This window comes from Mirounga angustirostris, unplaced genomic scaffold (assembly GCF_029215605.1).
Source record: "Mirounga angustirostris isolate CCGP_5_RB_7025 unplaced genomic scaffold, mMirAng1.0.hap1 SCAF_1, whole genome shotgun sequence".
NCBI lineage: Eukaryota > Metazoa > Chordata > Mammalia > Carnivora > Phocidae > Mirounga > Mirounga angustirostris.
In genome coordinates, this window is record NW_026991709.1 from 11,962,635 (window position 1) to 11,990,468 (window position 27,834).

A 27,834-nucleotide genomic window follows, 5' to 3' on the forward strand; every position below is an offset into this window, starting at 1 on the left:
AAATACCATAATCCTCATATATCAATAATCTTCACTAATTTTCTGACATCCTCATGAAGATAACTGATAAGTAGCAGCCAGAAATCTCACTCTCATACACATGCACACACTCATGCACACACATACACACACACATGCGTGCACACAGGCTACCATTCCATCATCTCTGCATAGGCCTTGCATCTGACCTTGCTGTTTTGTCATTTTGGACAATGAATTAGAAAAGAAAACGTTAACAGTTTACATATTGTTATTAAAGTTTGTATACTGTTCATTTGTGATTTGGGTATTTAATTTGCATAGAAGTTTTTCTGGCTCAAGATTACCAGTCGTCTGTCTACTATTAAACTCACAGTCATTGATTAGTCTCTGTGCGTTCTATCCAAGTTGGATCCTCCAGATAGCCATTGCCTTTTCCTCAAGGGAGCAACGGTGGCTTTCCTTAATGACGAAGTTTGGAATTTGTCAAATGTGCAACAAGGAAAATATCTTTATATCCTTTTTATCTACTGACCTGAGTTTCTGGCTTGAAATTTACCATGTACTCTCATTAAGTTCTTTAATAATGAAAATTGATAATAATAAGAGCTAACTTTCATTGAGCATGCCAAACAGTGTTCCAAGTGCTTTTGTAGGTTTTAATGTGTTTAAACATTAAAACAGCCCTATGAGGTGTAAGTACTATCATTATCCCTGTCTCACAGGTGAAGAAACTGAAGCATAAAAAAAGTTAATACATGTTCCAGAATGCAGCTAAAAAGTGGTGGGACAGGAATCATCCAGGTAGTCATGCTCGTTTGTGAATGGGAGATAAACCACAAGATACACGTAAAATTTTATTTCATTTTCAACTTGGCATTATGGAAATTACACATCCCCTTGAAAGGCTGCATCATTAATCTAAGCTCTAATGGTGCTATTACATAAGACATTGCAGAATGCTTATCTGCACTGAAGAGTTTGTGGGCTGTTTTAAGATTAACAGTGCTAGAAGATCTCCATCAAATGAAGATGGGTTTGATTTTTTTTTTTAATGGAATTCATTCAGAGAAAAAATCTGGCAAATGAAGCCAAATCATTCCAGTTTTGGTGAAAGTAATGAAATCATGTCTTGAGAATGTGAAAGCAGTTCCAAAAGAATGGTCCAAACCTCTTTAGAGCAGGGTCAAACTTATGAATAAAACTTTTTTTTCTAAGATAACTGTTTTAAAGGTAGTTGCACCTGCTAAAAATTTTAATATATTGGATAAAACATAAGTTCTTGTTATTTAATAGAGTATATCTGTGCGAAGAAAGAAACTTGCAAGCCTTAAGTTTGTCTCCACTGAATATCATACTTTGCTTTTGTTAAATGTGTGTAGTTATATACACGTCATACTTATAAAGGCCCACCTCCTCTAAGAGCAGTGACAGAATTAATTCAGAGCTTTCAAATAGGAGTATTTCATTAGTATCCTGCATACATAGAGTTGTAAAAAGCACATTTCAGAACCAGAACATTCCCTATGTAGTGAATGTGTGAGTTGAACGTATTTCTGAATAAATATTTTTCTTTAAATTTGGAAAATAGACTTAAATTTTGACTTTCTAGAAGAGTTCTTTAAATTTCAATTTTAAGCAACTGAATTGTCCACTAACGTTGTAATTATCAAGAATCTCATGGGACGTTAACAGCAGAGAACAAACACCATGTGTTAAGAGTAACACTAGGTAGTACGTTTTGAATCTTACATGTCAGGAGCTAGGCTGGCTCCTTTGCCTGTGTTATTTAATTCCCTCCATACACACACACTCTTAGAGTTACTGTTGGCATTTTTACTTAACAGAAGTAGTAAGAGAATTTGCAATATGGGGGAAATTCTTTAGGTCCTCTTTAATAAAATCTTTAAAATGGCTTATGTTCGTACTATCTAATTTACATTTTCTAAAGTCCTGAATTTTCAAGTCCCAAATCAGACTCTAGTCCTCACTTGTGCTAAACCCCCCCTCAATCAGTTCCCATGTGAGCCAGCTGCTGCTTGTGATTTCACAGACCTCCTTCCGACTGTGTGATTATATGCCGTGTGTCATTCTCTAGTACTAGCAATTACATAGACTCTCAATCCTAAAACTGTCATTGCGATTTTTAAATGATTCAATTTTTTTCTTAATTTTACACTTATTTTTTGATTCCCATAGTGACAAATTACAGTTTGTTAACTTTTCTGCACACAAATTTTGAGCCAATGAGCAGCCAGTTTAGTAAATAAATGTGCACCTAACATAAGAGATGTAAGTGCTAACATTGTTTTTAACTAAAAATACCATACATAGTACTAAAAGGAAAACCTGACACCACTACACTCCTACCCGGTTGGGATAACACTAGTCGTCACTTAGTACAAGGCATGAGGCTTACTGCTTCTGCCACTTGTCCTAACTTAGAAGTGTAGGCTCCATTATGTTTCCACTTCTCTCACATCAGTTCCCCATTTCCCTGTTTTCAGGGTAAACTTCACAGCTTACAGAATTTTTGTAAATTAAATCCTCAGTTTCTGAGAGTGCTGAACTTAAATAGGTGACCTGCCTAACATCTTCTATTTATTGACTGGTTTTGTTCAGTTCTCTCTCTGTTACATTGCTACCTTAATAATCTTTCCAGCTACGTATCTTAAAAGATGTGATGGAGAAGTTATCAAGTGGAGTCTTTAGGTATGCTAAGTAACCAAATCATTGTTTATTTTTTCTATTCTTGAGGTAAGGCAAGCATTTCCACTTCCGTTTCAGTTTTCACAGCATACCTATTGCCACCATATTTTATTTTGTTTGGATAAAGAGCTGTTCTTTAATATTTCTCAAAGTGTATCTTGGGATACACCAATAAGTATTCCCTAAGTTAGAAGTGGCTCATGAGTTCTCCTTAATCCGTTCCATACCACACCACACAACCTTTGCTTTTCTCATCACCCTTCCCAGAGTAACATAAAATAACCCATAGCTTCAGAAGAGGGAAAAGTACAGTTTTGGTTTTTTTAAGTTGGATCTGGGAGTGGATAAAGTAGGCATTTTCCCCCATCAAAACTTAACCACTTTTAACAGTGGAAATACTAATGGACACATTTATTTGGATTATTTAAAATAATAGAATTGGGGTGCCCGGGTGGCTCAGTCGGTTGGGGATCTGACTACTGCAGCTCAGGTCATGATCTCCAGGTCCTGGGATAGAGTCCCAGGCCGGCCTCCCCGCTCAGTGGGGAGTCTGCTTCTCCTTTTCATTCTCCCTTTGCCCTTCCCCCTGCTCCTGCACTCTTCAAATAAGTAAATAAAATCTTTAAAAAATAATAGAATTGAACTATAGCAATTGTCAACTACCATCCTATTGTTCTACTCATCTTTACCTTGACCTAACTTTGTAATTTCATTCTTCCTCAGGCCTCAGTTGGATGAACCCATTCCACTGTATGAGGCGAAAGTTTCAATGGAAGTTGTTCAGAAAAATCAAGGAAGAAAAAAGCAAGTTGTTCAATTTTAATTTTGTTCTTTCTCAGACCTCAGTTGGATAAACCCCTTCCAGTACTTGAAGCCAGAGTTTCCTTGGGAATTGTTCAGAAAAGTCAAGGAAGATAAAAGCAAATTGTTCAGTTTTCCTGCTATGAGTCAAGACGCTCAAAGTTATTTAAAGTTTTTGAAAAGTATTTGAAAAATTATTGTACAAATGGTCAAGAAAAGCCCGTAATTAACATCTAAAGGGAATATTCTGGAATTCTTTTTGGCTTGTTTCTATACATTTGCCTGTTACAAAATTCTTTCCATGAAGAAAATTGCTTTCAGGAAAAGCCATGCTACTCTATCGATAAAGTTGTTGGTCTTTTGGTATGTCAAAATAACGTTATTACTTTTGTATCTACTCCGTTCTCAATACCTTCCTTTTCTTAACAAGGCTTTACTGTCGTAATCATTTGAGTATATTTTCAAGTCTCAGTGGATTTAGTCCATAGACACTTCAAAATTTTTTCAAGCATTCATTTATTTCAGGGTTTCCTCAGGATCAAACAGGACCATCACCGTAACTTGCCAGTGGCAGCTGCAGCGTGCGGGGTGGAGGGGATTGGGGGGCAGCCGTGGCGATGCGTTGGGTAGGGGGCTAGGAGGCTGCGCTTGCCGACTTCCGGCCGGGGCTCTCCATTTTCGGTCAGGGGGAGGGAGGCGCAGGCCCCTCTCGCCAGCTCTAGACGTCGCCACTGCCTCTGTAAGCTTAAGCGGTGGCTCAAGTGTGACGTCTCCTTTTCATCCGAGCGCCATGTCCTGGGCTCGTTACATCTCTGCTGCAGATTTAAACAGCGGTTAGCTATTTCGGGGAGTGCACATCGGTGCCCCGGACCGAGGGTTTCCCAGCTACTCGGCACCCACGACCCGACTAAGGCCAAGGGCCCAGAAGGAGCGCCGGGCATCGGACGGGACGGGATGGGACGGGACCGGACCGGACCGGACCGAGGAGTAGGGGCGGGGCCTCGCGGGCGGCCGACGTCCCTCGCGCTTGCCGCGCCTTGGGGGCGGGGCCACGTCGGGGGCGGGGCCGGCGCGCGCGGGAAGCGCCAGCGGGGAGGCCGGCCGGCTCCTCTGCGTGAGCCGCGCGTTATGGCCCTTTCGGTGCCTGGCTACTCGCCCAGTTTCAGGAAGCCTCCCGAGACTTTGCGGCTCCGACGGAAAAGGGCCCGGAGCCGGGGGGCGGCCGCTTCACCCGGCGAGCAGCCCGAGCCGGCGCCCCGCCGCGCCGCTCTGGCGGCCGGGCTGCTCCTCCGCCCCTTCCCGGCGGCGGCGGCGGCGGCGGCGGCGGGCAGAGGCGGCGGCGGCCCGGCCGCGGCCCGCAGGAACCCCTTCGCCCGCCTGGACAACCGGCCTTCGGCCGCCGCGGAGCCCCCCGACGGGCCGCCCCGCGGCCAGCAGGAGGCGCAGGGCCCGGTGAGTGTCTTCGGGCCTGGCCGGCGAGGGGCTCTCGTAGTGCGGGAACTCGGCTGTGAACTAGGGCAAGTTCTCGCGGTCGAGGGGAAATGGGCGCGGAGAGTGGTACCCGCCGCGGTAGCTGGGCCGTGAGCATTGGGAGGGGCGGCTCTGAAAGGTGGGCTTTGTGTGGAGTGCGCCCCGCCAGCGGCTCCGTCGGCCGGCCTGAGGGAGGCGTAGGACACTGGGGCGCGCCCCCCCTCGCCCGCGGTCCAGCCCGGGGGGCCGGGTCGGAGGAGCTTGAGCCGCAGCCTCCTGGGGGTTAGAGATCCCTGGGAGGACGGCTCGAAAAATCCTGGAACGACTCATCCAGGAAGGCCACTGCTCGATGGGAAGATTACAGGAGACCCTCCTTCCCTGCGTGATTCAGAGCCTCCCTTCTCACGCGCTCGAAAATAATTCTGGAGATGGAGGAGTGTTGAGTCCTGGGGTCCGAATTTCCTAGCATTTTCTTACCCCAAAGCCTTTCGGAACTTTTGATTTGAGATTTCTACATCAATTATTAGACGCACATATCACCGGCCTCCCCCCCCACACACACCCAATTTTGATAGTAAAGTTCAGACACAAAACTGGAACACTGATCTACTGATTTGCATGTGAATTCCCGCACTTGGCATTTATTGGGAACTTGTATGCCGGGTGAGGCTCTGTACGTATTAACGCAAACTCAGCATCACTTAGGATTAAAAAGGACCGTTGTTTTCCCCTCAGTTTCTGGATTCTAATCAGGAAAATGATTTGCTGTGGGAAGAGAAGTTTCCTGAAAGGGCAACCGTTACTGAATTACTCCAGGTAATAGTTTTTAAATGTTAATAGAATGTATGTCCTTATAAGCTAAATTCATACCTCTCAGAAACGTTTACTTGGGAAGTAGTTTTGCGCAGAGTGTTGAGGGAGTGATCGTCTGCCAGGGCTGAAAAGATGGCATCAGCACCCTAATGGACTTGGTCTGATGTAAAAATGTTGTTTCTAACGGTACCAACGCTAAAGTTGGCGTAGATACAGGTTCTCCTACCTCCAGCTGTTATGCTGTTCCTCTGTGGGTGGTGACAGCTCCAGCTCATCCCTCCACACTCAGCTGCTGTTTGAACTTAGTCCTTAACTGAAGCTTCAAACAAAATCCCCAAATTACCTCCACAGGTTGTGGCGGATCACCGAACCTTGCTGACACAACCACAACACACACACTCCTGATACCACGCCCCGGGGATTCCTGCTGTGATAGTTTAACAGATACGTTGTTTATCCTAATAGGAGCAGGCTAGAAGAGCTAAGACCCACTCTCCCTTTCATGTAAATAGGTGACCTTCACAGGGTCTGTTAGAAATAGTACACGCCCCCCACACCCCCCGCTCCCAGGGGCGCCTGGGTGGCTCAGTTGGTTAAGTGACTGCCTTCCGCACCAGTCATGATCCCGGGGTCCTGGGATCGAGTCCCGCATTGGGCTCCCTGCTCAACGGGGAGCCTGCTTCTCCCTCTGCCACTCCCCCTGCTTGTGTGCGCGCTCTCTCTCTGTCAAATAAATAAATAAATAAAATTTTTCAAAAAAGAAAAAAAATAGTTCCCCCTTACCTGTTGTTTTTTTGTGATGCCACCTCAAAGAATCATTGTAAAGTGGAGAAAATTGACTTGAAAGGACAGCAGAACAGTTTGGAAGGAAATTTTGAGATCAGGAAATGTTTTTTTACATATGGCCTCTTAAGAGCCCTAAGTTTCCTACAGGAGCCGCTTAGCCCTGGTTCCAGAGTTTTAGAGGCTGAAAAGGTGCTTTTTAAATACTTGGGGGGGCCCCTGAGTGGCTCAGTCTGTTAAGTGTTTAACTCCTGATTTTGGTTCAGATCATGATCTCAGGGTTGAAAGATTGAGCCCCGAGTTAGGCCCCACACTCAGCAGGGAGTCTGCTTGAGGTTCTCTCCCTCTCCCTCTGCTCCTCCCTGCCCCCTAAAATAAATAAATAAATAAATTGTTTAAAAAATAATAAAACATTTGGAAGGTTTTTGCTTTGACAGCAAGATCAATAGTAGATTTTTTTAAAATTAGGTTTTTTTTAAATTATGATTATGGAAATAGTACATACCTCTTGTAACTAAACTATATACAACTATGTGTAAACTAAAAGGTAAAATGTGCCCCTCCACCACTACCACCCATAACAACAATAAATCCCCGCTTCCCAGAGAAAACTACTGTCAACAGTTTAGTGTAACTCTTTCCAGAGTGTTTCATAGTGTGTAGTGTATTGTCAGGGTTACTTTAAACAGTTTATAAAATTTTGACATTTCAGTGACCATGCTAGTCAATAAAATGTGTAGATTAAAGGGGTTTTTTGGTGTTTTGTTGGTTTTTTGGTACTCTGCTAATTTTTGTGTTCTTTGTTTTCTAAAAGACTCCACAAGGATCAGTCTCTGAATCTGATATTCCATCCTCAGAAAGTACTGAGTTACCTGCAGACTGGAGTATTAAAACTCGACTCCTTTTCACCTCTTCTCAACCCTTTACCTGGGCAGATCATTTGAAAGCACAGGAAGAGGCTCACGGTGTCATCCAGCATTGTAGGGCAACAGAAGTTACTTTGCCTCAAAGTATACAGGTAATTCTGAAGGAAAGTAGGTATGTTTTAAAGTAACCAATTAATTGTAAAACATACTTCTCTGCAAAATATCGCAGATATTTCCTTCTATTAAGTTTTTCTTCTGACATTTAGACACACAAAGACTTGGGAAATTTTGTATTTCCTAAATGGTGCTTTCATGCAGTTTTTTCTGTCAGATTCAGTAATTGCCCATTGAATTTAGAGACCTGTCCTGAGAATTAATGTTATAGGCAGGAATTGTTTGAACTAAGCCATTCTTTTCTGAGGCCTTTTGGGAAAGAAAATATAAGGGAAAGAAATGAAAAGCAAGTGAGTAGGATTGCTAAGGCAGGTTGGTTCTTCTGATTTTCTGATATGATGTATATTCTTTCTTTATACATACTAATCTTGCTACCTGGTTGATAGTCTGTTGTAAATATTGTAGAGTTGATGAGTTCTAGAATGGTTTTGGAGGAATGTGATTGCTCAAGCAGCTCATCAACTCAAACTAGGTTAAAAGTGATTACCTGAAAGAGGCCTTGGTACATCTTTTTTTAATATAGATCAGGATGGTTTTTTATTTCCATTACCCATTTTTACTGGCTACTGTTGAAACAGTTGTGAGAGGAGAGGGGTTGAACATAGTATTACCTACATACAATATCAATCCCTACCCATACCACCCCACCCCTCATGATAACAGATAGCCATTGTTCTCGGGAGAGCTGAGAGAATGTTCCCATCTGTATTTAAGTCTTCTTTCTGGTACAGTTTAACAGACAATAAATGCTGGCAAGAATAAACTACATTTTAGCCCCTGTAACAGTTATTAATACTTTCCTATAGGAAACAGTATAAAGATTCTGAGAATAAGTGGTGTATTTAGTGCTTTTTAATGAAGTTTTATACTTCTAATGTGGCAAAAGCTGTCCGATATCATCTCTGGATTTTAGGATCCCAAGCTCTCCACTGAGCTCCGTTGTGCCTTCCAGCAGAGCCTTATCTATTGGCTCCAGCCTGCCTTTCCTTGGCTACCACTGTTCCCTCGCATTGGAGCTGATAGAAAAATGTCTGGAAAGATAAGCCCTTGGTCAAATGATGAAACCTTGCAACACATTTTAATGAGTGACTGGTAAGATTAAAAACTTGTGCATCCTAATAGTGAATTCTCATTTTATCAGTGTTCTCTCCTTATCTTCTTTACGATGTGGAAATGTGTAGTGGTAAAAGGATCTCTGTGTCCTTCTGAATTATTTTTTCTAAACTGTTAATAACTAACATTTGAACTGTTCACTTTTTTTTTTTAACTTATTCACTCTTCATGCAATTATGGAATTACGTATAAGTGTTACATAAATATATACGGGCATTCTTTTATGTTATTTCTTCTCAGTGGTTGCTTCATTTCTCATCAGCAGAAGCTGCTCAGAAAAGTCAGCAACCAGTTACCGATTGTGTTTTGTTTAAAGAAAAAATGTTGAGTGTTTAAGCGGTAAACACTATTTATTAAAGTATTTAGAAGTCATCAGTGAGTCCCATGACCAGTTTTAGTCCTGTAAAAGCCAAGTTATGTATGTAGTAGCAAAAATTTAAACCATTATATGTAATATTTGTATTGTGTTTTCAGTCAGGTATCAAACTGAATTATAAAAAACTAAATTTTAGATGTTAAGCTAAATATGTAAAAAATCTAAAGAAAATTTTGCTGCTTTATAGGTCTGTGAGCTTCACTTCTCTCTATAATCTGCTGAAGACAAAACTTTGCCCATATTTCTACGTTTGTACCTATCAGTTTACTATCCTGTTCCGCGCAGCAGGATTAGCAGGAAATGATGTAATCACAGCTCTCATATCTCCTACAACTAGAGGCATAAGAGAAGCTATGAAAAATGAAGGTAAAACTATTGGCTTAAAGAATGAGACTACCCCCACTATATATTAATTACTTTCCCTAAAAGCTAAAATTTGAATTGTCTTTTTACCAATTGAATTGTCTTTTACCAGTTATACCTATATTTTTTAAGAAACATTGTCTTTATTTCTGATTTTTTTTTTTTTCCCAGAAATGATTTAAGCTGTCCCTTATGCATAGCTTTAAGTTAATGGTATTCCCGTCTATATGACCAACACATATTGAGCTGGGAAGTTCCCATCTGAATATACTCCTCTAGAAATTCCTTGATGGTACAAATTACCTACCCCCTTTTTAACAATAATTTTCCAAATGGGTCAGTCATTAATGATCATGAAATCTATTTAGTAGGCTCAATCAGCACTTTAGGAAAGAGTACCACATGTAGTGAGAGTATATATTGTTGAAAGAGGGTTGTGTGTGTGTGTGTTGTGGGCTACTGTCAAGCTTGAAAGTTGTGTCTTAATAGATCAAGTGTAGGGGTGCCTGGGTGGCTCAGTCGTTAAGCATCTGCCTTCGGCTCAGGTCATGATCCCAGGGTCCTGGGATGGAGCCCCACGTCGGGCTCCCCGCCCCACGGGAAGCCTGCTTCTCCCTCTCCCACTCCCCCTGCCTGGGTTCCCTCTCTCGCTGTGTCTCTCTCTGTCAAAATAAATACATAAAATCTTTAAAAAAAAAAAAAAGATCAAGTGTAAAAGCTCAAATCTTCAGATTTCATACTCTCTAAAAGTAGGGCACGCCTGTTAAGTTCTTTGAGATTATATTAAAGAAAAGTTATATTTTTCTTTTCTCATGTAGGTATTGAATTTTCTCTGCCGTTAATAAAAGAAAATGGCCATGGGAAGAAAAAGGCATCTGGAACAAGCCTGGGACAGGGGGAGTATGTGATTAAGATCACCTTTTACGTCACCTAAGGACTTACGGACTCAGTGTAGTTGTTTTGTAGAGGGAACAGTTTTATGAAATGGAAACTCTTAACTATAACAATTTTCTAGGGAACAAGTAATCAGTGATGAGGATGAAGATGAAAGTTTTTCCTGGCTGGAAGAGATGGGTGTGCAAGATAAAATTAAAAAACCAGACATACTCTCTATCAAGCTGTATCCTTCAGTTGTGTTAACTACAGTTGGTTTTCACTGAATTAAGTTAGTGAACTATGTATGTAATATTGACTGACAGCTTTATTTGACCGTAATCTTAAATTATCTTAAGATCATATTTAAACTAATTCTCCATCATGATATTAAATAACAGACTCCCTAAGTACCAGTAACCTGTGAACAATTATTACTAAACTGTTTTTTTTTAAATGAAAACATTCCATATAGAGCATGTTTTTTGACTAGAGAAGAAATTAGTTTTTGTTAGGTGTCAACTTCTAGCAAATTCAAATGGTCAAAGAGAAATTTTGATGTAAACAGATGCGTTATAATTGCAGCAGAGTCGGGGGTAGCAAGAGTATTTCCAGTTCCGAATGGAAAGAAAGGGTCCGAGGTTATTCAGGGTCAAGAGGACTGTTTTTTCCATTGGTATGGATTTAAATTTGCAAGTTCCTTGATTGTCATCTTCAGACGTAAAGAGAAACATGAAGTGCAAATGGATCACAGACCTGAGTCTGTTGTGTTGGTGAAGGGAATGAATACCCTTACGTTGCTGAATTTTTTGATCAACTCTAAGAGTTTAATTGCTAGCTCAGGTCCACAGGCAGGACTTCCACCAACCCTCTTATCGCCTGTAGCTTTCCGAGGTGCCACAATGCAAATGCTTAAGGTAATGAAAAGGGGGGAAAAAAATCCACACTAATCCTCATAAACTAGCCTTTTAAGAAGAAATCAAGAACAAATTCTTGTATGGTGCAGATTTTGTCTTTGCTTTCCTCCCAGTAAAAAAATTCATTGATATAAAGGTATATCAAAGGAATTACATGAAAATACAGTAATTATATGAAATGTTTTATTTGAATTACATGAAAGTCATTTCTTCTGACTGAATAAATATGATCGGCAACAAAAGCATTTTGCCATATGGAAAAGTTGCTTAATCTCATTTTGTCTCATTTCTTAACCAATGAAAGAACCTAGCCAAGATTGTTACGTTACATTATTAATGTCAAAACCTGAATCATGGATAAGTGAAAAGAATAGCTGTGTATCGATAGTGATGAAAAAAATTACGCGTGTAAATACAAAATACATAGTGAATGTTACTAGCAATAGAATTATTTACTTTTAAAAATAGAATTTAGGGGCACCTGGGTGGCTCAGTCGTTAAGCGTCTGCCTTCGGCTCAGGTCATGATCCCAGGGTCCTGGGATTGAGCCCCGCATCGGGCTCCCCGCTCGGCGGGAAGCCTGCTTCTCCCTCTCTCACTCCCCCTGCTTGTGTTCCCTCTCTAGCTGTCTCTCTCTCTCTAAAAACAATAAAAAAAGCAAAAAAAAAAAAAAATAGAATTTATTCTTATATTTGCCCAACATTCTGCATTGAAAACATATTACCAAATTGGGATGGGAGGTGGGCAAAAAGGGGTAAAGGGAAGTGGGAGATGAGTGCTTCCAGCTATGGAATAGAGTAAGTCAGGGAAATGAAAGTTACCACATAGGAAATACAGTCAGCGGTACTGTAATAGCATTGTATGGTGACAGATGGGAGCTGCACTTAACGAGCATAGCATAATGTGTGTAGTTGTAGAATCACTGTTGTACACCTGAAGCTAATGTAACATTGTGTGTCAACTGTACTTCCATTAAAAAAAATTTTAATAGGGGAACCTGGGTGGCTCAGTCATTAAGCGACTGATTCTTAGCTCAGGTCTTGACCTCAGGGTCATGAGTTCAAGCCCCAAATTGGGCTCCATGCTGGGTATGGAGCCTACTTAAAAAAAATTTTTTTTAATGAAAAAGTATATTACTAAATCAGATACCATGTGAAAAATTATAGTCTCTAAAACATGCATAAACCGAGTCATAATTTGGCGAAGATGTGCTACAGATGGAGAATTAACATTTTTACTCCTCTAGCGTTCTTTGGAGGTCTTGTGCACTACTTTATGCTATGATCACAAGCGTAGTAGCTCCTGTCACCGTGCAATGCTATTAAACTACCACGGACTGTATTCCCTCTATGCTGAACCTTTTAGTCCGTATACTAATAAAAAGGAAAACCCAAGTGAAGTTACTGAACAAGTCTATAGCTAGGGACAAAAAAGCTTGAGAGATGGTGACCATAATTTTTTCTTTAAATTTTCTTGAAGGCACGAAGTGTAAATGTGAAGACACAGGCTGTTTCTGGATACAAAGATCAATTTAGTTTGGAGATTACAGGTCCTGTCATGCCTCATTCTCTACATTCTGTAACCATGCTACTCAGATCTTCACAAAAGGGGTCATTCTCTGCTGGACTGTATACACATGAGCCAACTGCTGTATTTAATACCTGCCTGCCAGTGAATAAAGTACTGGATAAGGTAAGTAGACAGCTGTATGCATCTTTCCTTGTAGCTCGTTTCCTCAGATGCAAGAAATAAGTGATTTACAATGAGCCAAACTTGTTTCTCAGCTTACTAAACTATACTATTTATCAGTGCTAATTACTAAGATGAAGGGGTAAGATTTGGTTTTTTTAAGGTAAATTTTATGGATTTAGGTGGTTGTACTCAACAATGACTAAAGAACTTCCCAAACAAAAAGGCAAGTTATGGTCATGACCATCTCAGATCCACAAATTAACAGTACCGGATTCTTTTATTATAAACAACTATGGGTATTTAACCAGTATTTGCTTTTAATTTTGGACATTGTTAGGTTTTTATTTACAGGTATTAAGACCTTTAAAATTGCCTCATGCTTTTATCATTTGCCAGACTGAAAATAACCAAAATTATTTGTGGATGCTGTTGTATGTGAAAATTCTTAGGGTCAACTTCTATTGATCATGAACTGCCTTTTTCTTATAAGCAAATGATTAAGGCAGGTACTTGTCAAAGTTCCCATGGTAATTATTAAAATCTGAGTGTCCAGGGGCACCCAGCGGACTCAGTTGGTAGAGCATGCGACTCTTGGTATCCGGGTTCTGGGTTCAAGCCCCACATTGGGCATGCAGCCTTCTCTAAAATAGAAAGGGGAACCTAAGCTGGTTCAGCCGGAAGAGCATGCAACGCTTGCCAGGGTCATGAATTCAAGCCCCACACAGAGATTACTAAAAAATACAAAAATAAAAGTAATGAGTGTTCAAAGACTGATGTGCTTTTTAACTAACTAGAGTACAAATTTCCACAGGAGACTGTTCATGAGGAGCTTGCTAACTGTGGGTTGCATCCTAAGACTCTGGACCAACTCAGTCAAACACCAATACTGGGGAAATCATCTCTAAGGCATGTGGAAATGAGTGACTACGTTTATAATTGGAGATCCTGAACACCAAAGTAAGCCTAAAAGGAATCTTTGAGGAAAAAGCCTTCTAGCAAGGAAATTCAAGATTGTTATCCCTTTGGCTCTAAAGTTCATTTTGAAGTTAAAGGAATATAACTATCTTTAAAATATTCTAGTATTTATAAATGTTAACCTTTTAATTTTTATTACATGCGTTAAGCAATAGGATTAAGATTTTTAAAAATCAGCCTATTTTTTACTATTCTGATTAGATCATTCAGATATGAAGACAACTCCCAACTTTTTAAAAGCATCAGTAACTTGAGACTTCCAGACCCTTACAACCTAATTATAAACTGAGTAGAAAACTGAATGTCATGAATGTCAGTGTTTCCTTGCAACTGGGAAATTGAAGCTAAATTACTATCCGTTATCTCCTGGCATTGTGACTGATGGCATCAGGGCAAAACTGTACTTGATAAATCACCTGCAATTATATGCAGGTTCTAGCTTTATAAAGATACACAACAAATGTAGAAATTTATCTGCTGATTGTTGATGTGTCTACTTAGTTGCTGCTTTCCTTCTGATTTATAATTCCTTTATTCTCAAATATATTAAATTTGGCTTTTTAATGCATCTTAACTCAGATAAGGGTATTTTGTATTCCACATAGAATAGTGTTAATTGTAATGTATGCTCAGCTGTCATGGTAAAGTAGTATTTATTGCTCTGGGGTGTGTGTGTGGGTGGGTGGGGGTGTGAGTGTGTGTAATTCAGATTTTCTTAAAAATAAAAGTACTTAGAAATCAAAAGCATTGGGTAAAGAAATAACAGTATTTAGTGAAGAAGTATGTGTTCACTTTATGATCCAGAAAATAAAACACCACATTTATTCCAGAGAAGTTTATATTTGGGCCTTAAGCTTTTGAAAATAAAGTTTAGAGACATAGCATTATGAATACCACTGTAATACACATGAAATATTCTATCAGACCCTAAAAATTAACATAAACTTAAACTTTCTCATAGTCAACAAAATAATGGCTGGGTGCCGATTTTATTAGATAAGTTGGTTACAGCATTTTAATTATCATTTAACGTCTATCTAGGTGTAGCTGAAATTCAAAATGCACATCAAAGTAAAACTATATCACAACTCAATGCCATACTAAATGTACTTGGCCTCTGCAGAATTCTAATCGGACTTCATTTTGACTCCCTTCTCATGGCCCAAGTGGCTTTGATGGGAATGCAGGACTTAGTGCAGATCATCACACAACATACCACTTTCTTTTTATAACCTCTACAAAATTTTAAGGGGAGATGGTGGCTATTAGCCCTGTGGAACAGATCTTGCTTGATTACCTCAGTAACACTGGCCCAATATCTGTCCAGCAGAACCCATTGTGAACTAGTACAAGGTGCACAGCCCTTCACTGATTACAGGCAAGTGTTACAGCAGCCTAGCCATAAGGAAGGGAGGTTACATCATAGTACAAAATACAGTATAAAAGCGTTATTTAACATTCCACACTGAAGATTACGGATGCCTTCAAACAATCGTTTGGATGTTAGCCACTTAAACAAATACATCACTAAGGTAAACAATATAAACATACCAAAACCCTGTATGGTTAAATACAATTTCCATGGTACAAAAATCAAAGCCTGGAGATGTTTGTACAGATTGCTTTTTACACAATGTCTTAAATTGCCAAATATTTACAACATTAAAGAGGAAATACATTTTGATGCAGAGTAAAATTATCTGAAATGATTAATATAAAACCTCAATCTATCTACGTGAGGCACTCCTGAAGCAAGTGGCATTAGCCATGAGGTCCTTTGGTACAAGGCCCATTGCTTGAAGAACCACAGTAGCTGCTGTGGCTTTAGCATGCTTCTTATTAGGGCTGGCAAAGCTGGGCTGGTAAGCGCTTCCATTTATCAATACCTATTCAAGAAAAACATACAATTGGGCTGGTAAGGGCTTCCATTTCTCAATACCTATTCAAGAAAAACATACAATAAGAACAGCATCAAACTTTAATATCTATTAGCTTTGTATTTTTTCACTAAATGCTAGAAAAATAATTTACAAAAATATAAACCCCACACTATGTAAGTCAAATTAATCTCAACCCAGAAGAAGCAAATCATTTGGGAAAAGGGACTGCAAATTAAAAGCAGCTCTCCAAATGGGGGGGGGTGTGTGGAGAAAACCCTGATAAAACTGTAAGTTAATTCCCCATGTTCCATCAGAAAATGTCAACAAACTGTTCATCAGATTTTGCCCACATCTTTCCCTCCAACATTTTTGAAAACCAGGATATTAGCAGGTCATATTAAAGTATACTTAAATATTTAAGAACCCAAAAAACCTACCACCACTTCTACCCACACATACATATTCACTCCCAACCCACAATGTATCAATCCTGTGACCGTACAATGCCTATCCCTCACCCACTAAGTCATCAAATTAATAGGGGTATACAATTAATGCAGAAATTCATATTTACCCTAAAGAGAAAATGTTTGCGATGATCTGGGCCACTATCATGGACCAAGAGAAATTCTGGTGGTTGCCACCTTCTCTTATTACAGATTTCCATCAAAGCAGACACAGGATGTTTGCCTGCAGAGGAAAAAACAACCATGTGTTAATTATTTTCACTATCTGTGGCAAAGAATTATGAATTCAAGGTGGGAATGGGACAAGAGGAAATTAAAACGTACTCTCACCTGACAGATCTTTCATTGCAGCAGAGAAGTTTCCGGACCTCTTTTGTGCTCTTTCTCCTACTGCAACAAGACCTTTAAAATAAAAAGCCAATGTTCACTGAATAAACTCCAAAGCATCATTTTAAAATTATAATATACAGTGATTCCCTCTACAGGAATCTGAATCTCAACCTATGCCTTCCAATAAAATACTCAACTCCCACTACCCTTGATTTTTATATAATTTGACTTCTGTTTTCCTCTACTTCAATATGTAAACCTATATACTTTATGTTCATATACCTTGGTACTAGAAGTTGTATAAAAAAAAATCAAATGTTCAGAGAACACAAAAACTTAGTATATGAATAGTGCCATATTTAACATCTCCAGGACTGTTTCTTTGTAAGTTGAAAAAGTACTGGCTGTTTATTACAAGTGATTTCTAAAGGCTTCCCATCCCTTAAAACACAATGCTCAGTTAATTAAGTTACCCAAAAGGTGAGGATTTTAGGCCACACATCCCAAACAATTAAAAGTGAGAAGGTGTCTCTATAAATGGGTCTATATTTTTCTCAGCAAACAACCCCTTTCTGACTTATCAAATGAACATGTTCACAGAAGACAGACGATCTCACTGCATGACCTCCCTTCCCAATGGGATCTCGCTGTATTACTAGCCCAAATCCATGCTTTCCTGCTTCCATTTTTCCTAGAACTTTCAATCAGTTCACTAATTCTGCTAGTATGCTTCTCCAAACCCAACACCTGTTACACAATTCCAACGAGGATGTTCCCTGGAATTACATAATGCATTCACAGATGTTTTCTTCCAGTCACCTTTTATGACACAAAAATCTATTCAACTTGTGTAAGACAATGTCAATGTGACATCAGTACAATATCCTTTTCTAATTTAATCTAGAGTTTGAATTAATGCTACAGCACAGAATGATTCTCATGCTATTTTCAGCCTACTGGAGAATCATTACATTAAATCCCTCCAATTTGGCGGGGGGGGGGGGAATGGCATCACAGTATTCTATGTGGATGACAATATAGAAATTCTGATGCAAAACATTTTATAAGACACACAATTTGGTCCGAGCTAATTGGTTTCCAAATTCACTGACACAGAATAATTGCATTAACTTCAACTTACCTTTCTGACTGCAAAGATAAGGAAAATTAATTCCACTTTTGAACTTTCTTAAAAATCAGGCTTATACAGGCTATTGAAATCACACTGAGCTGACAGCCCAGCCCCATCTGATTCTATGTTAAGACGTTAATCCAAGGGAATAAATTACTTAAAAGGTACCAATTGGCTGTTATCAATGAGCACTAAATGTATATATACATACATGTATATATGTATTTTTTTTAATGGGGGGAGGGCAGAGAGAGAGAGAATCCCAAGCAGGCTCCACACCTAGTGTGGAAACCTAATGCAGGGCTCAATCTCAAAGACCCTGAAGATCATGACCTGAGCCGAAATCAAGAGTCAAATGCTTAATTGACTGAGCCACCCAGCTGCCCCCCAAGTACATTTGTAATACTTAGCAACTGCATGCAGGCTACGTAGACAGATCTCCATCTGAGTAGCAAAGTACTAGTAAAGATTTTTAAAAGTTCCAGGGTGCCCCAAGCACAAGGTACAATGAAGAGCTGACACTGCTATCAGCAACTGGTCTGCTATTCTCCAGCCCCAACCCCAGAAAACTCAATTACAGAGCTTTAGAAAAGGGACAGGCCAAAAGGGTATATAGGATGAAGACAGAACAGCACTCTAAAAGGAAATAAGGAGAATATGTGGGATAAAATATCTGAGAAAGGAAAAAAATACAGCCCAGACACAAAGACAAGTATATGTTCCCTGTCGAGAGAAAACAAAATGGGGATACCGTTTACTAAAACTTGAAATTTCTAGTTGAAATTCAATCACACTGATATATGCACATTTCCATAATATTTAAAACTAACATTAAGACCATCTTTTAGCTCAAAATAGTGACTCCATCTATATCTATACAAGCTGCCACAAATGGGTAAAACATTCATTTCCTAAACAGACAGCTGTAGATATGCTACAGTTAAGCATCACGGACGGACAACAAAATGTAGGAAGGTTATGTTGGGGAAAAAAAAAAAAAATTTTTTTTTTTTTAAGAGGCGCCAGCTGGCTCTGTCAGTAGAGCATGACTCATGATCTCAGGGTTGTAAGTTCAAGCTCATATTGGGCACAAAACAAGTAGGACAGTTAATGAAACCCTAAAATATCAAAGGAGGTATAATCAATGGTCCCAAAACAATGTGTTACCTTTTCGGTCTGTCTTAAAATCAACTAGGATAGGTTCCTTATTTCCTTCTTTGTTTTTTCCTAATCCTTCTCCTTCTCTCCAGCCCATTTTTCTCATCAAAACGGCTCCCATTCCTCCAGTTACTGGGGCTGCTCTTAAGAACTGATCCTATCCAAAGAAAGAAAGGTAAAATGTCCCCATTTCACAGTTAGAATTTGACTACAAACTCAGTGTTAACTTAAAAAAACAAAAAAATCTTATTTTACTTCTAGATCTGATATAGCAATTAAATTTTAATTTCTATACTTATATACATACTGTAGTGTGGATGTTCTAAGTATTTTCACATTACCATAATAATATTTTGAAAGTCAAATAAGGCAAATAAATGGCAGTTTAAAACAGTGGCCCTCATGCCCCCCTCCAAAAAAAAAAAAAAAAAAATTAGAACACTCCTGTTTTCGTCCACTATTTAGGTTCACTGGTATCTCTTCTTAGCTTGCAAAATAAAAAGAAGGCAATGTTAAAACAGTCAAATATTAATTGTCCCAGGTGTACCTAGTTAATGAATAAAGCCCAGAAATCATTTAGAAATAGTTTGGACACTGAAGAAGCATACTGTTAACATCCCAAGTTTTCTTCCCCATTCTACCATAAAGCAAGTATAAATATTTTACTTAGAAAATCCCTATGAAGCAAAAAGATAACTCTTTATATTTACACAGTAAGAAATGGACAGTCACATAAAATACCCTGTCATTATACCAAACTGAAACTGAATTCTTTTAAAACCTAGCGTGATGTTAAAAGACTTGTAAAAAACTCCTTAAGCGTTTACATACCTAGGCCTCGGTGGCAGCAGTGTTGTGAATAGTAGGGCTGGCACTGACCGGGGCAAGAAGACAGCTACAAGGATTTGGCCCTGAAACAAGTTTCCATACAGAGGGGTGAAAGTTCACAGGTTATTCTGTGAACAGTCATCTCTCTTGTATCCAACCCACTGAACCATAATTTCCATCAAAGCAGCAAACCACTTAATGTCATAAGATGCACAACTATATACATTAGCATGGTCAACAGTCATTTTCATACATTAATAAATAAATAGGCAATGCCTCTATTTTAAAGGACATCCATGTCCACAAAACAAATTCCACTGTTGATTTTTATGGTCTTTTTTTTTTTTAATTTGTAACATCTCCAAATCCTGCTTTACCTCCCCTTGTTATTAAATTTTTGAGTTACGTTCTCTAGCAAATATATAGTAAAAGTCATTAACTTATCAACAGAGGGAGTCAAAACTTTTGGTAGCTCTGGAAAGAGTATGCACTGTTTCCTGTATTGATAAGTTAATACTAAATTTTTTAAATCTTGTTTTTACACAGTTTAGTAAAACTGTATCTTATTTTTTTTTTCCCCCAGCTTTGTAAATTATATGCTGGGGAGAAAGCATGCCAATGATGTGTGACTAGACATTAAGTTCAACAAGGTGCTCTGATGGAAGGAGGCAGCTGTGGAGGTAAAAACATACCCCTGGTTCAGTTCCTTATTTGGTGCAGGCCATGCAGTGTTGATGTATAAAGAGAAAAGTTAGCTGATGCTTGGATATCAACTGCCTTGTTGCTACACACCTACAGTGACTTTTACTTACTTCCAGGTTCATCCGCCCCTCTTTTCCAGGCAACACTCCTAAAAAAAAGGGCAACTGTGCAGAGTATAACGCAAATTCCCAAATAACCCAGGCTTCCAACTCGGTTTCCATTCTCTACTATCTTCATGTTTCTTTAACCCCCGTGTGTATACAGTTCACCAAAAAGCTGCTTAATCTAATGAAACTATTAATAGTAAACAAAACCCATCGGGTCATGTCCAAATCATTTAATTCCAAAAAATAAAGGTTCTTTTAAATCAATTACCAGTTAAAAATGTTTTACTGACAAAGAGTAGTAACGGTAAAACTCTCATTCTTTTTCATCTAAGAATATACTACAACAAACTAAAAAGAATACGGAGAATGTTGGCATTCCAGGGGGTTTTTAGCAAAGAAGAGGGTGTTGGGCTATATATAGCAAGGCAAGAAAAGCTATATCATCATTGAAAAAGTTTGCTAAACGCAATAAACATTTTGTGGTATTTGACAGTGAAGATAAATGCTAAATTTTCAGCTAAGGACTTTTCCACATTTTTATAAATGTTCCTTCCTTCGTATCAGTAACAAATGTTCTTCTGTAAACATATAAATGGGAGTTTTTCTGAAAGCACAGCTTTCTTATTATTATTTTAAAAACTCTGATGAACACATATCATTTATCGAAATGACTTACATAACATTTAACATGATGTAAACTATTTAAAACCTGTCAACTGCCTACAAGACTGGAAGTCAAAAAAAAATTTAAGGGAAAGTTTGCAGGAAGCCAATTTAATCATTAAGAGATTCATTTTTGCAAGTTATGTTAACATGATTTTTAGAACTATATAAGCATCATGGATCAGTACTTCATTATACAAATGAAGTCCAAAATTCTGCAATGGAATAGCATTCAGAAGTTTCTACCTAATAGTGTTCAAGACTATTTAATTTTTATGTGCCTTACCACCCACATAAGCTTCAAGTCTAACTTTCTGAAATATTGAGCACTCAAGCTTCAAGATTAAATAGTATTAAACAATTAAAACTATTCAAAAGGTGTATAATTATAATTCTTCCCAATGAGAGCCATTTTCAAATTCTACACAAATCACTATATTTTTAAACACTGTAATATAGTTAAGTCCAAAATGAACTCAAAACTTAAAAATATTTTGCTAGATTTTCATTTTTTCTAACACCAATCCCTAGTAAATTGCAATTTACAATTACCTAGTAAAAGTTGTAAATTTTTCATAAATCTGACCATATACTCACTATACACCTATTAGTGCAACTATCTCCCCCCCCAAAAAATGGCAGGCAAACTGAGGATACCATGTCTTATATTAATTTGTTAATAAGAGGGTCATTAGAGATAATGCTATCAAAATTGAAATATTATGAGATTAAAAGAGCCGAAGCAACCAAAATCTCATTTTGCCGAAATTCAGTTCATTCCCCGGGAATCACTGCAATTCTTCATAGGTGCCCGTCACGCTATTAATTACCACCCTGTGAAGCAGTAATAAGGACTTGTCTTCTCATGACACTTGGAGACTGAAATTCCAAGTAATTACTTGCCCATGATCACAAAAGCAGTCAGGAGTACAGCGGGATAAAGAAACCTTCCCAATCCTTTAGACCACGCAGCCTCCCAGTTTCAGCACTGCCATGCTGCCAGTACTCCTGAAACAAATTTCCCATCACCCATCCAACCAAACCACATCCCTTCACCAGCAGGCATTTCTTTAGAAAGCCCTTCTTAACCACCTAAGACTCCCCCAACAATGAGGCAGCCGTAGGTGGAGTTCACAGGTCTCACTGCAGGAATCTGAAACCAGGAGCACCTACATCTTCACATCACGAGGCGTCCGTCCTCTCCTCTCCCTTGAATTTAGGTCTTATTTTATCCTGTTTTGTTCATGAGATCAGTGGTTCTCAAATTGAGCCTGTGGATCACCAGAGGCCACCAGGGCCTAAATGGTGGTCCACAGATAGTATCCTCCGTCCCCACCCCGCCCCCCCTTCACCACCCCTTCAGCACTGCCCCCCCCCCCCCACACACACACACTCCAGCCCTCCTCCTCCCCAGCCTTCCAGTCCCATGGCAAAATCACCACATGCAGTGCTAATACTGGGGCCTCCCAACCAACTTGCTGTAACCGGCAGCTGACAACCATAGGGATCAGGGGCTGGAGGTCACCAGAGGGGTGAGGAATAAGGGCCAAGAGAGCTTACAAGAGGGCACAGGCACTAAGGAAGGGGAAAGAAGGACAGAGGAATAGAGAAATGGAAAAACTGGGATGGTAAGAGGGCTCTTGGGGGCAGTGATCCACCAAAAATAAACCTGTAACAAAGTATCCCATGATGAGAAAAAATTTGAGAACCACTGCTTTGAAATCATTAGATTAGTAGTCCAACAGGAACTGTGGAACATTCTGAACAGCACCTGAGATACACTGTTAGCATTCAAAACAGTTTTAAAAAACCACCCCCAAAAAACCAGCAGCAGCAATACAGAAGTAACTTGAGGATATAAACGGAGCGGCTCTTAAGCCATATTTATACATTTGCCAGTCTCACAAATCAGGTCCATCTTCAGTGTCCATCCTAGAGTATACACACATAGCAAATCTACTCATGAACTTTGGTTAAAGTCACTGGCCTCTTCGTGCATTTTTAATAAAACATTTTCTAAAAAAAAAAAATCTTAACTTTGTACTTGGCCACTTTCATAAGTGCAGATGTTGTGTACCTTTTTAATCCAGGCTTGGGCACCAGTATTAGCCAACTGTTCTTGTGTTAGAACCTGTACTCCCGTACTTCCGGTGAACTGACCAGGAATGGAGTTCAGCTGAGCCCAGGCATCAATCTGAAGGAAAAAAAGATGCCTCAATTAACTATGTAAAATTATCTAATCAAAATCCCACTGGTTTATTTCACCACACGAAATGGTTTATTTTGTTCTTGAAAAGGCTAAGTAAGACTTAAAACTTCAACTTTTAAAACAGTATGCTGAATTTATAACATATTTAAAATTGTTTTCTTAAACACTCCAAAGAAGCACTTTGGTAACATTCAGTGGGTCCCATTAATAACAAGATTTGAGATGTATTTCTAACAACTAAAAAGTATAACTATAATACTCATTCTTCAAAGTATCACATGGATACATGAACACAGAAAAGAGCTCATACAGCAAAGGATCCCCACCCTCTGCTTATGTACGTATATAAATGTCATAATCACCTGAGTTTTTAACTACCTTCTTTGTGGTATTAGAAATCCAAAATAAATTCAAGAGACATGTTTAAGGAGTAATAAATACAGGAAATTGTTCAAACACATAAAACAGTTTTTTAAAACTGAGCACGTTAATCACCATCATTTACTATGATGGTTAAAGAATCAGTTGTCGGTCCTCCACAGATTTACTACACACTGGTATTGTCAGGCAGTAGTATTTCCTTATCTGTCTTAAAGTGTATTTACTGTTTCTATACAGATCTACCAAAGGAATGTAGAAGACAAATGGAAAAACTTGCACTGTTAAAAATACAGACTCTGGACTCAGACTGCCTAATCACTTTTTTTTTTTTTTAACTTTTAATTCCAGTATAGTTAACATACAGCATCATCTTCATTTCAAGTTGACCAACCAGTTTTCCTCCACTGGAAACTGGGAAATCATAATAGTACCCACATCTCACAGGGCTACTATGGGTACATAGCTACTTTTAGACACCAACTTAGGAACTCTGTAAGGGCAGGGAATTTTCTCTATTTTACTTTCCTAAACAGTTCCTGCCACACAGCACACAATAAATACTTACTAAATGAATGATCATGCCCCAAATCACTTCCATTTAAAATAAGCTAATAATGCCAAATTATTTCCTTGGATTTTTAACATTTCAACAGCATGCCACAGACTTAGCTTATCTCACAACTATCTAATTAAATTCTCACTCAGACATTAGAACTGCTACATACCCGTTCCTGAGCTCGATTTAACATGCTCATGGCTTCAAGGTCAAATGCATTCTCACTGAGTCTTTTCTGAGCAAGTGCCCGCTCACTCATTGCTGTTGAGATGTCCACAGGCTAAGAAAGAAAACATAGATAATTATCTCAACTTACGATAGACCCCCTAAATTCTAAAAAGTGCTCTTATCTTTAGCTGCTGCATGTCAAAAATAAAATAGTCTTACAAATCAATAATCTTGAAAAGTACAGAGAAGATGCCAAAAAGTAAAGGAACCTTGGAAAGTAGACGAGGATTTAAGGTAAGTTACAAAGTATCAGAGGCAGTTGAACTCAACCCAAAATGCGATTTCATATTTTCTACTTTATCAAATTACAATCATAGAAACCTGCAAAGAACTTAAAACTCTCTAGCTTTCACTAACAAGTCATTTACAAGAAACTGAGAAATTTTGAACTATTTTTGAACTGTTATATGCATTAGCAGTTTTCATTTTACCTTACTTATTAGCATAACATTCAGAAGTAATAAGCAAGGTTCTTGAATAAGCAAGCAGAAAACCACTATCCTATCAGTGGCCTCTCCTTCACTCATCCACACATCTTTCCACCTTCTTGCAGATGCTCAGGGATAATTTGGTCTTAAGAACTCCACTTCTTCAAAAAATATTAAATAAATGATTTTTTGTTTTCAGTTTATATGTATCAATGACCCAAATTAAAATAGTTCTGTGGGGGTACAGAACAACATGAACAAAAATACTTAAAATGAGGTATGTCTGAATAGACTTAGGTCTTCCTTTTCAAAGCTCATACCCTACCTATAAAAACTTGTGTTAAGCAGAGGTGACTTTATGGTTTAACTTTTTGAAATGCTTCATAATGTCCCAGGAAAATTCTTAAAGGTAATCTTTAGAACAAATTCCCAATGTTATCAGTTTTGTGGAAGGCTCAACCATAAAAGGAAAATCAAGTATTTGATGTTCTTTTGTCTAATGTTAAGAGCTCATGTTGACTTATATCAACTTACCAATTCTTAATACTTTTCTTCTGACACAACTTAACCCATTAGTATTTCCCAGTGATTGCACCCAAGAAAATTCATTTTTGGAAAATGTTTATTTGACATGGGAAGGTTTTCCTATATTTATTTACAAAGAATGATTAATGGGTACTGCTTGGATAAGACAAACATAAGAAAGTCAGGAAGATAAGTTAACAGCTAAGGATTTTTCTTAAAAAGCTAAGTAAAGGCTATCTGTAATTTAACTGTGTACTGCATATGAAATACTTCTTCTAAAATAAAGACCTATATAGTAGAGAAGGGTATGTGACCACTTGAGAGTAATTCTATCTCATGCATAAGAATTACTGATCTTCCTTTTCCTACCTTCAGAACCCCTTATTCTTCTATCATTCTTAGTTATCTTGCTGAATCATCTCATAATATTCTTCTAACAAAATTAAATTTTTTCTTCCACACAGATTCTTACGTATTACCTTCTCAAAACGAAAGTAAAATGAATCGAACTCATTCTGTAATTGTACGGTTTATAGATCTCATGAATGAAAGATCTTAATTTCTTAGTTAATACAGTAAATTATCCATACTAATTAGAATATATCTGGGGCCTATAAAAATAATCTAAGAAAAGTCACAATTAAACACTAAAAACTTTAGTGTCTTCACTTTTTACTTCTATTATAATTCTGATCAACTGCTAGCACTTTAAATGGGAACCCAGATATTTCAGGCCGAAATTTACATTCCTTTGGCCTTAGATGTTTCCTAAAACTGTTAGGTGGGATTATCTATGTAATCTGAAGGTCCACCAAAATCATCTCAAATACTGTTCATTAACCTTGCCCAAACTACTTTGGGTAGCAGTCTATAAGTGTTTGAGGATGTTTAGGTATAAATGGGTTTTTATTCCAGAAAGTCTAAGCTTATAGGAGATAATGAGGAAAATCTATCTACCCACCACCCCAGGCCCTAATTCCCAATTTCCCAACTATGAATTTAGCCATGAAAATGTAGTTAAGATGGCTCTGAAAGCTCCCAACTTTTCCAGAATAAAATTCTTCCCAAGTGGAAAGCAAATCAATACACCTATCTTTGAATCCCTCCTTCTGAAAACATTTCTTCATACTTTTTTAAGTCTTTACTGACTAAGCAGATAACCTAAAGCTCTCGTCATTTATCCCCAGGATGAAACTTCATTCCAATCTCAGTAATACTTTGTTAAATTCACATCTCAAGCTGAAAGAAATTTTAATATAACAACCTTGATGTTTAATATAAATTTACTTTAGATAAAATTACAACTATTTTTTTCCTGAAGTAACACAATTTCATTTTTTCAACAGGCTTACCAAGTGAACTGCAAGTTCATGTCAAAACCTTATTACCAGACAGTAATTAATTTTATATTCGTATTTTTAAATGTGAAGAAATATACTCAAAATAAAATGAACCAGGATTATCTTAACCTCTTAAGGATCCTCAAGAGTTTGAATCAAAAAGCATGTTTCCAGGTTTTCAAGGTAATTCAAGATATGCAATAATGCACAAAAAGCCAAATATAATCCCCAAAGCCTTAATACTCAAGGACTAGACCAAATGTTACATATCAGTATTAAAATTCTCATAAAATACCAGAGCTATTCTTTAGAACACTGGCCAGTATTATTCTCTACAATGACAGCTAAAGGGCATTTGAAATGTGGCTAGGGCAATTAAGGAACTGATTTTTCAGTGGCCAGTGACTACGACATTGGACTACATGGTGTGCGTGTTATGTGTATATGTATACAGTGGATTATACTACACAGTGAACTTTAGAGCCTTAACCATCTTTTAACGTTCCTCAGAAATAGGAATATGGGAAAGGTACCGAAGTCATGCTTTTTAGAAAGCCCTTCTAAAAACGAGGGGGGGAAATCTTAAATCTCATAGACTACTACTGTCAAGTTGTCATCAACAAGCCTTGTTTCCCCATAGACTACAGATTTTCTAAGTCTAATTATGATACTATAGTAATATTTTAAGTATTATAATGGGGGGAAATGTTTAATTCCTTTAGGCTAGGACTTATTCTAAGAAGTAAAATCTACATAAAAGAGTATTCTGAATTATAATTCCAGTTCTCATACTAATAAAAACCTATCCAAGTTATTTCATCTCTCTACTACAGCAACACAGCAGATCACTTCTTCCGTAATCTGAAAGTGTCAGGAATAATGAAATCCATAATGTAACATGCATTTCATAACCCAAGTTATAACTGTGTACCTTCTGTATCTTCCTCATTTAAAAAACCCTTCGTCAAAAAAAAAAAAATCCTGTATCATTTACTT

The 27,834-nt window shown here is 38.3% G+C and overlaps 3 protein-coding genes across 15 annotated transcripts in view; 2 read left to right on the forward strand and 1 right to left on the reverse strand.

Moving 5' to 3' along the window:
* Window positions 1–3,866, forward strand: part of CRYZL1 (crystallin zeta like 1) — a 37,925-nt gene extending 34,059 nt beyond the window's left edge. For 4 of the 5 annotated variants that reach the window (XM_064579229.1, XM_045902521.3, XM_064579237.1 and 1 more), the window contains 3 exons: window positions 388–493; window positions 2,646–2,691; window positions 3,412–3,866. In XM_064579229.1, coding sequence (XP_064435299.1) covers window positions 388–493; window positions 2,646–2,691; window positions 3,412–3,511 — 252 coding nt within the window. In that variant the 3' untranslated portion in view covers window positions 3,512–3,866. Of the gene's footprint in view, window positions 1–387; window positions 494–2,641; window positions 2,692–3,411 lie in introns of all 5 variants that reach the window. The other variant, XM_064579230.1, reaches the window with a different exon arrangement.
* Window positions 3,867–4,544: 678 nt separating this feature from the next.
* DONSON (DNA replication fork stabilization factor DONSON) lies at window positions 4,545–27,820 on the forward strand. Of its 7 annotated transcripts, none has more exons than XR_006795482.3 (12): window positions 4,545–4,941; window positions 5,695–5,775; window positions 7,370–7,573; window positions 8,509–8,687; window positions 9,272–9,450; window positions 10,266–10,347; window positions 10,463–10,567; window positions 11,039–11,237; window positions 12,717–12,929; window positions 13,741–13,886; window positions 20,283–20,379; window positions 26,845–27,820. XR_006795482.3 is itself a non-coding variant. In XM_045902519.3 (11 exons), the coding sequence occupies exons 1-10, from the start codon at window positions 4,618–4,620 to the stop codon at window positions 13,876–13,878; spliced, it is 1,704 nt and encodes a 567-aa protein (XP_045758475.1). In that variant the 5' UTR covers window positions 4,545–4,617; the 3' UTR covers window positions 13,879–13,886; window positions 26,845–27,820. The 7 variants fall into 7 exon arrangements, 4 of the variants coding, with proteins under 4 accessions (XP_045758475.1, XP_045758476.1, XP_045758473.1 ...); XR_010407636.1 differs by lacking the exon at window positions 20,283–20,379 and adding an exon at window positions 24,674–24,779; XR_010407634.1 differs by lacking the exon at window positions 26,845–27,820 and adding an exon at window positions 23,999–24,033.
* The window catches only part of SON (SON DNA and RNA binding protein), a 32,587-nt gene continuing 19,477 nt past the window's right edge, over window positions 14,725–27,834 (reverse strand). The window contains exons 7-12 of one of the 3 annotated variants that reach the window (XM_045902511.2): window positions 24,487–24,597; window positions 23,249–23,365; window positions 18,881–19,028; window positions 16,582–16,653; window positions 16,359–16,474; window positions 14,725–15,790 (exon numbers count right to left, since the gene is read on the reverse strand). In XM_045902511.2, the coding sequence (XP_045758467.1) occupies window positions 15,632–15,790; window positions 16,359–16,474; window positions 16,582–16,653; window positions 18,881–19,028; window positions 23,249–23,365; window positions 24,487–24,597 (723 nt within the window). In that variant the 3' untranslated portion in view covers window positions 14,725–15,631. Of the gene's footprint in view, window positions 15,844–16,358; window positions 16,475–16,581; window positions 16,654–18,880; window positions 19,029–19,702; window positions 19,783–23,248; window positions 23,366–24,486; window positions 24,598–27,834 lie in introns of those variants that run through there. The other 2 variants (XM_045902512.3, XM_045902513.3) reach the window with 2 other exon arrangements.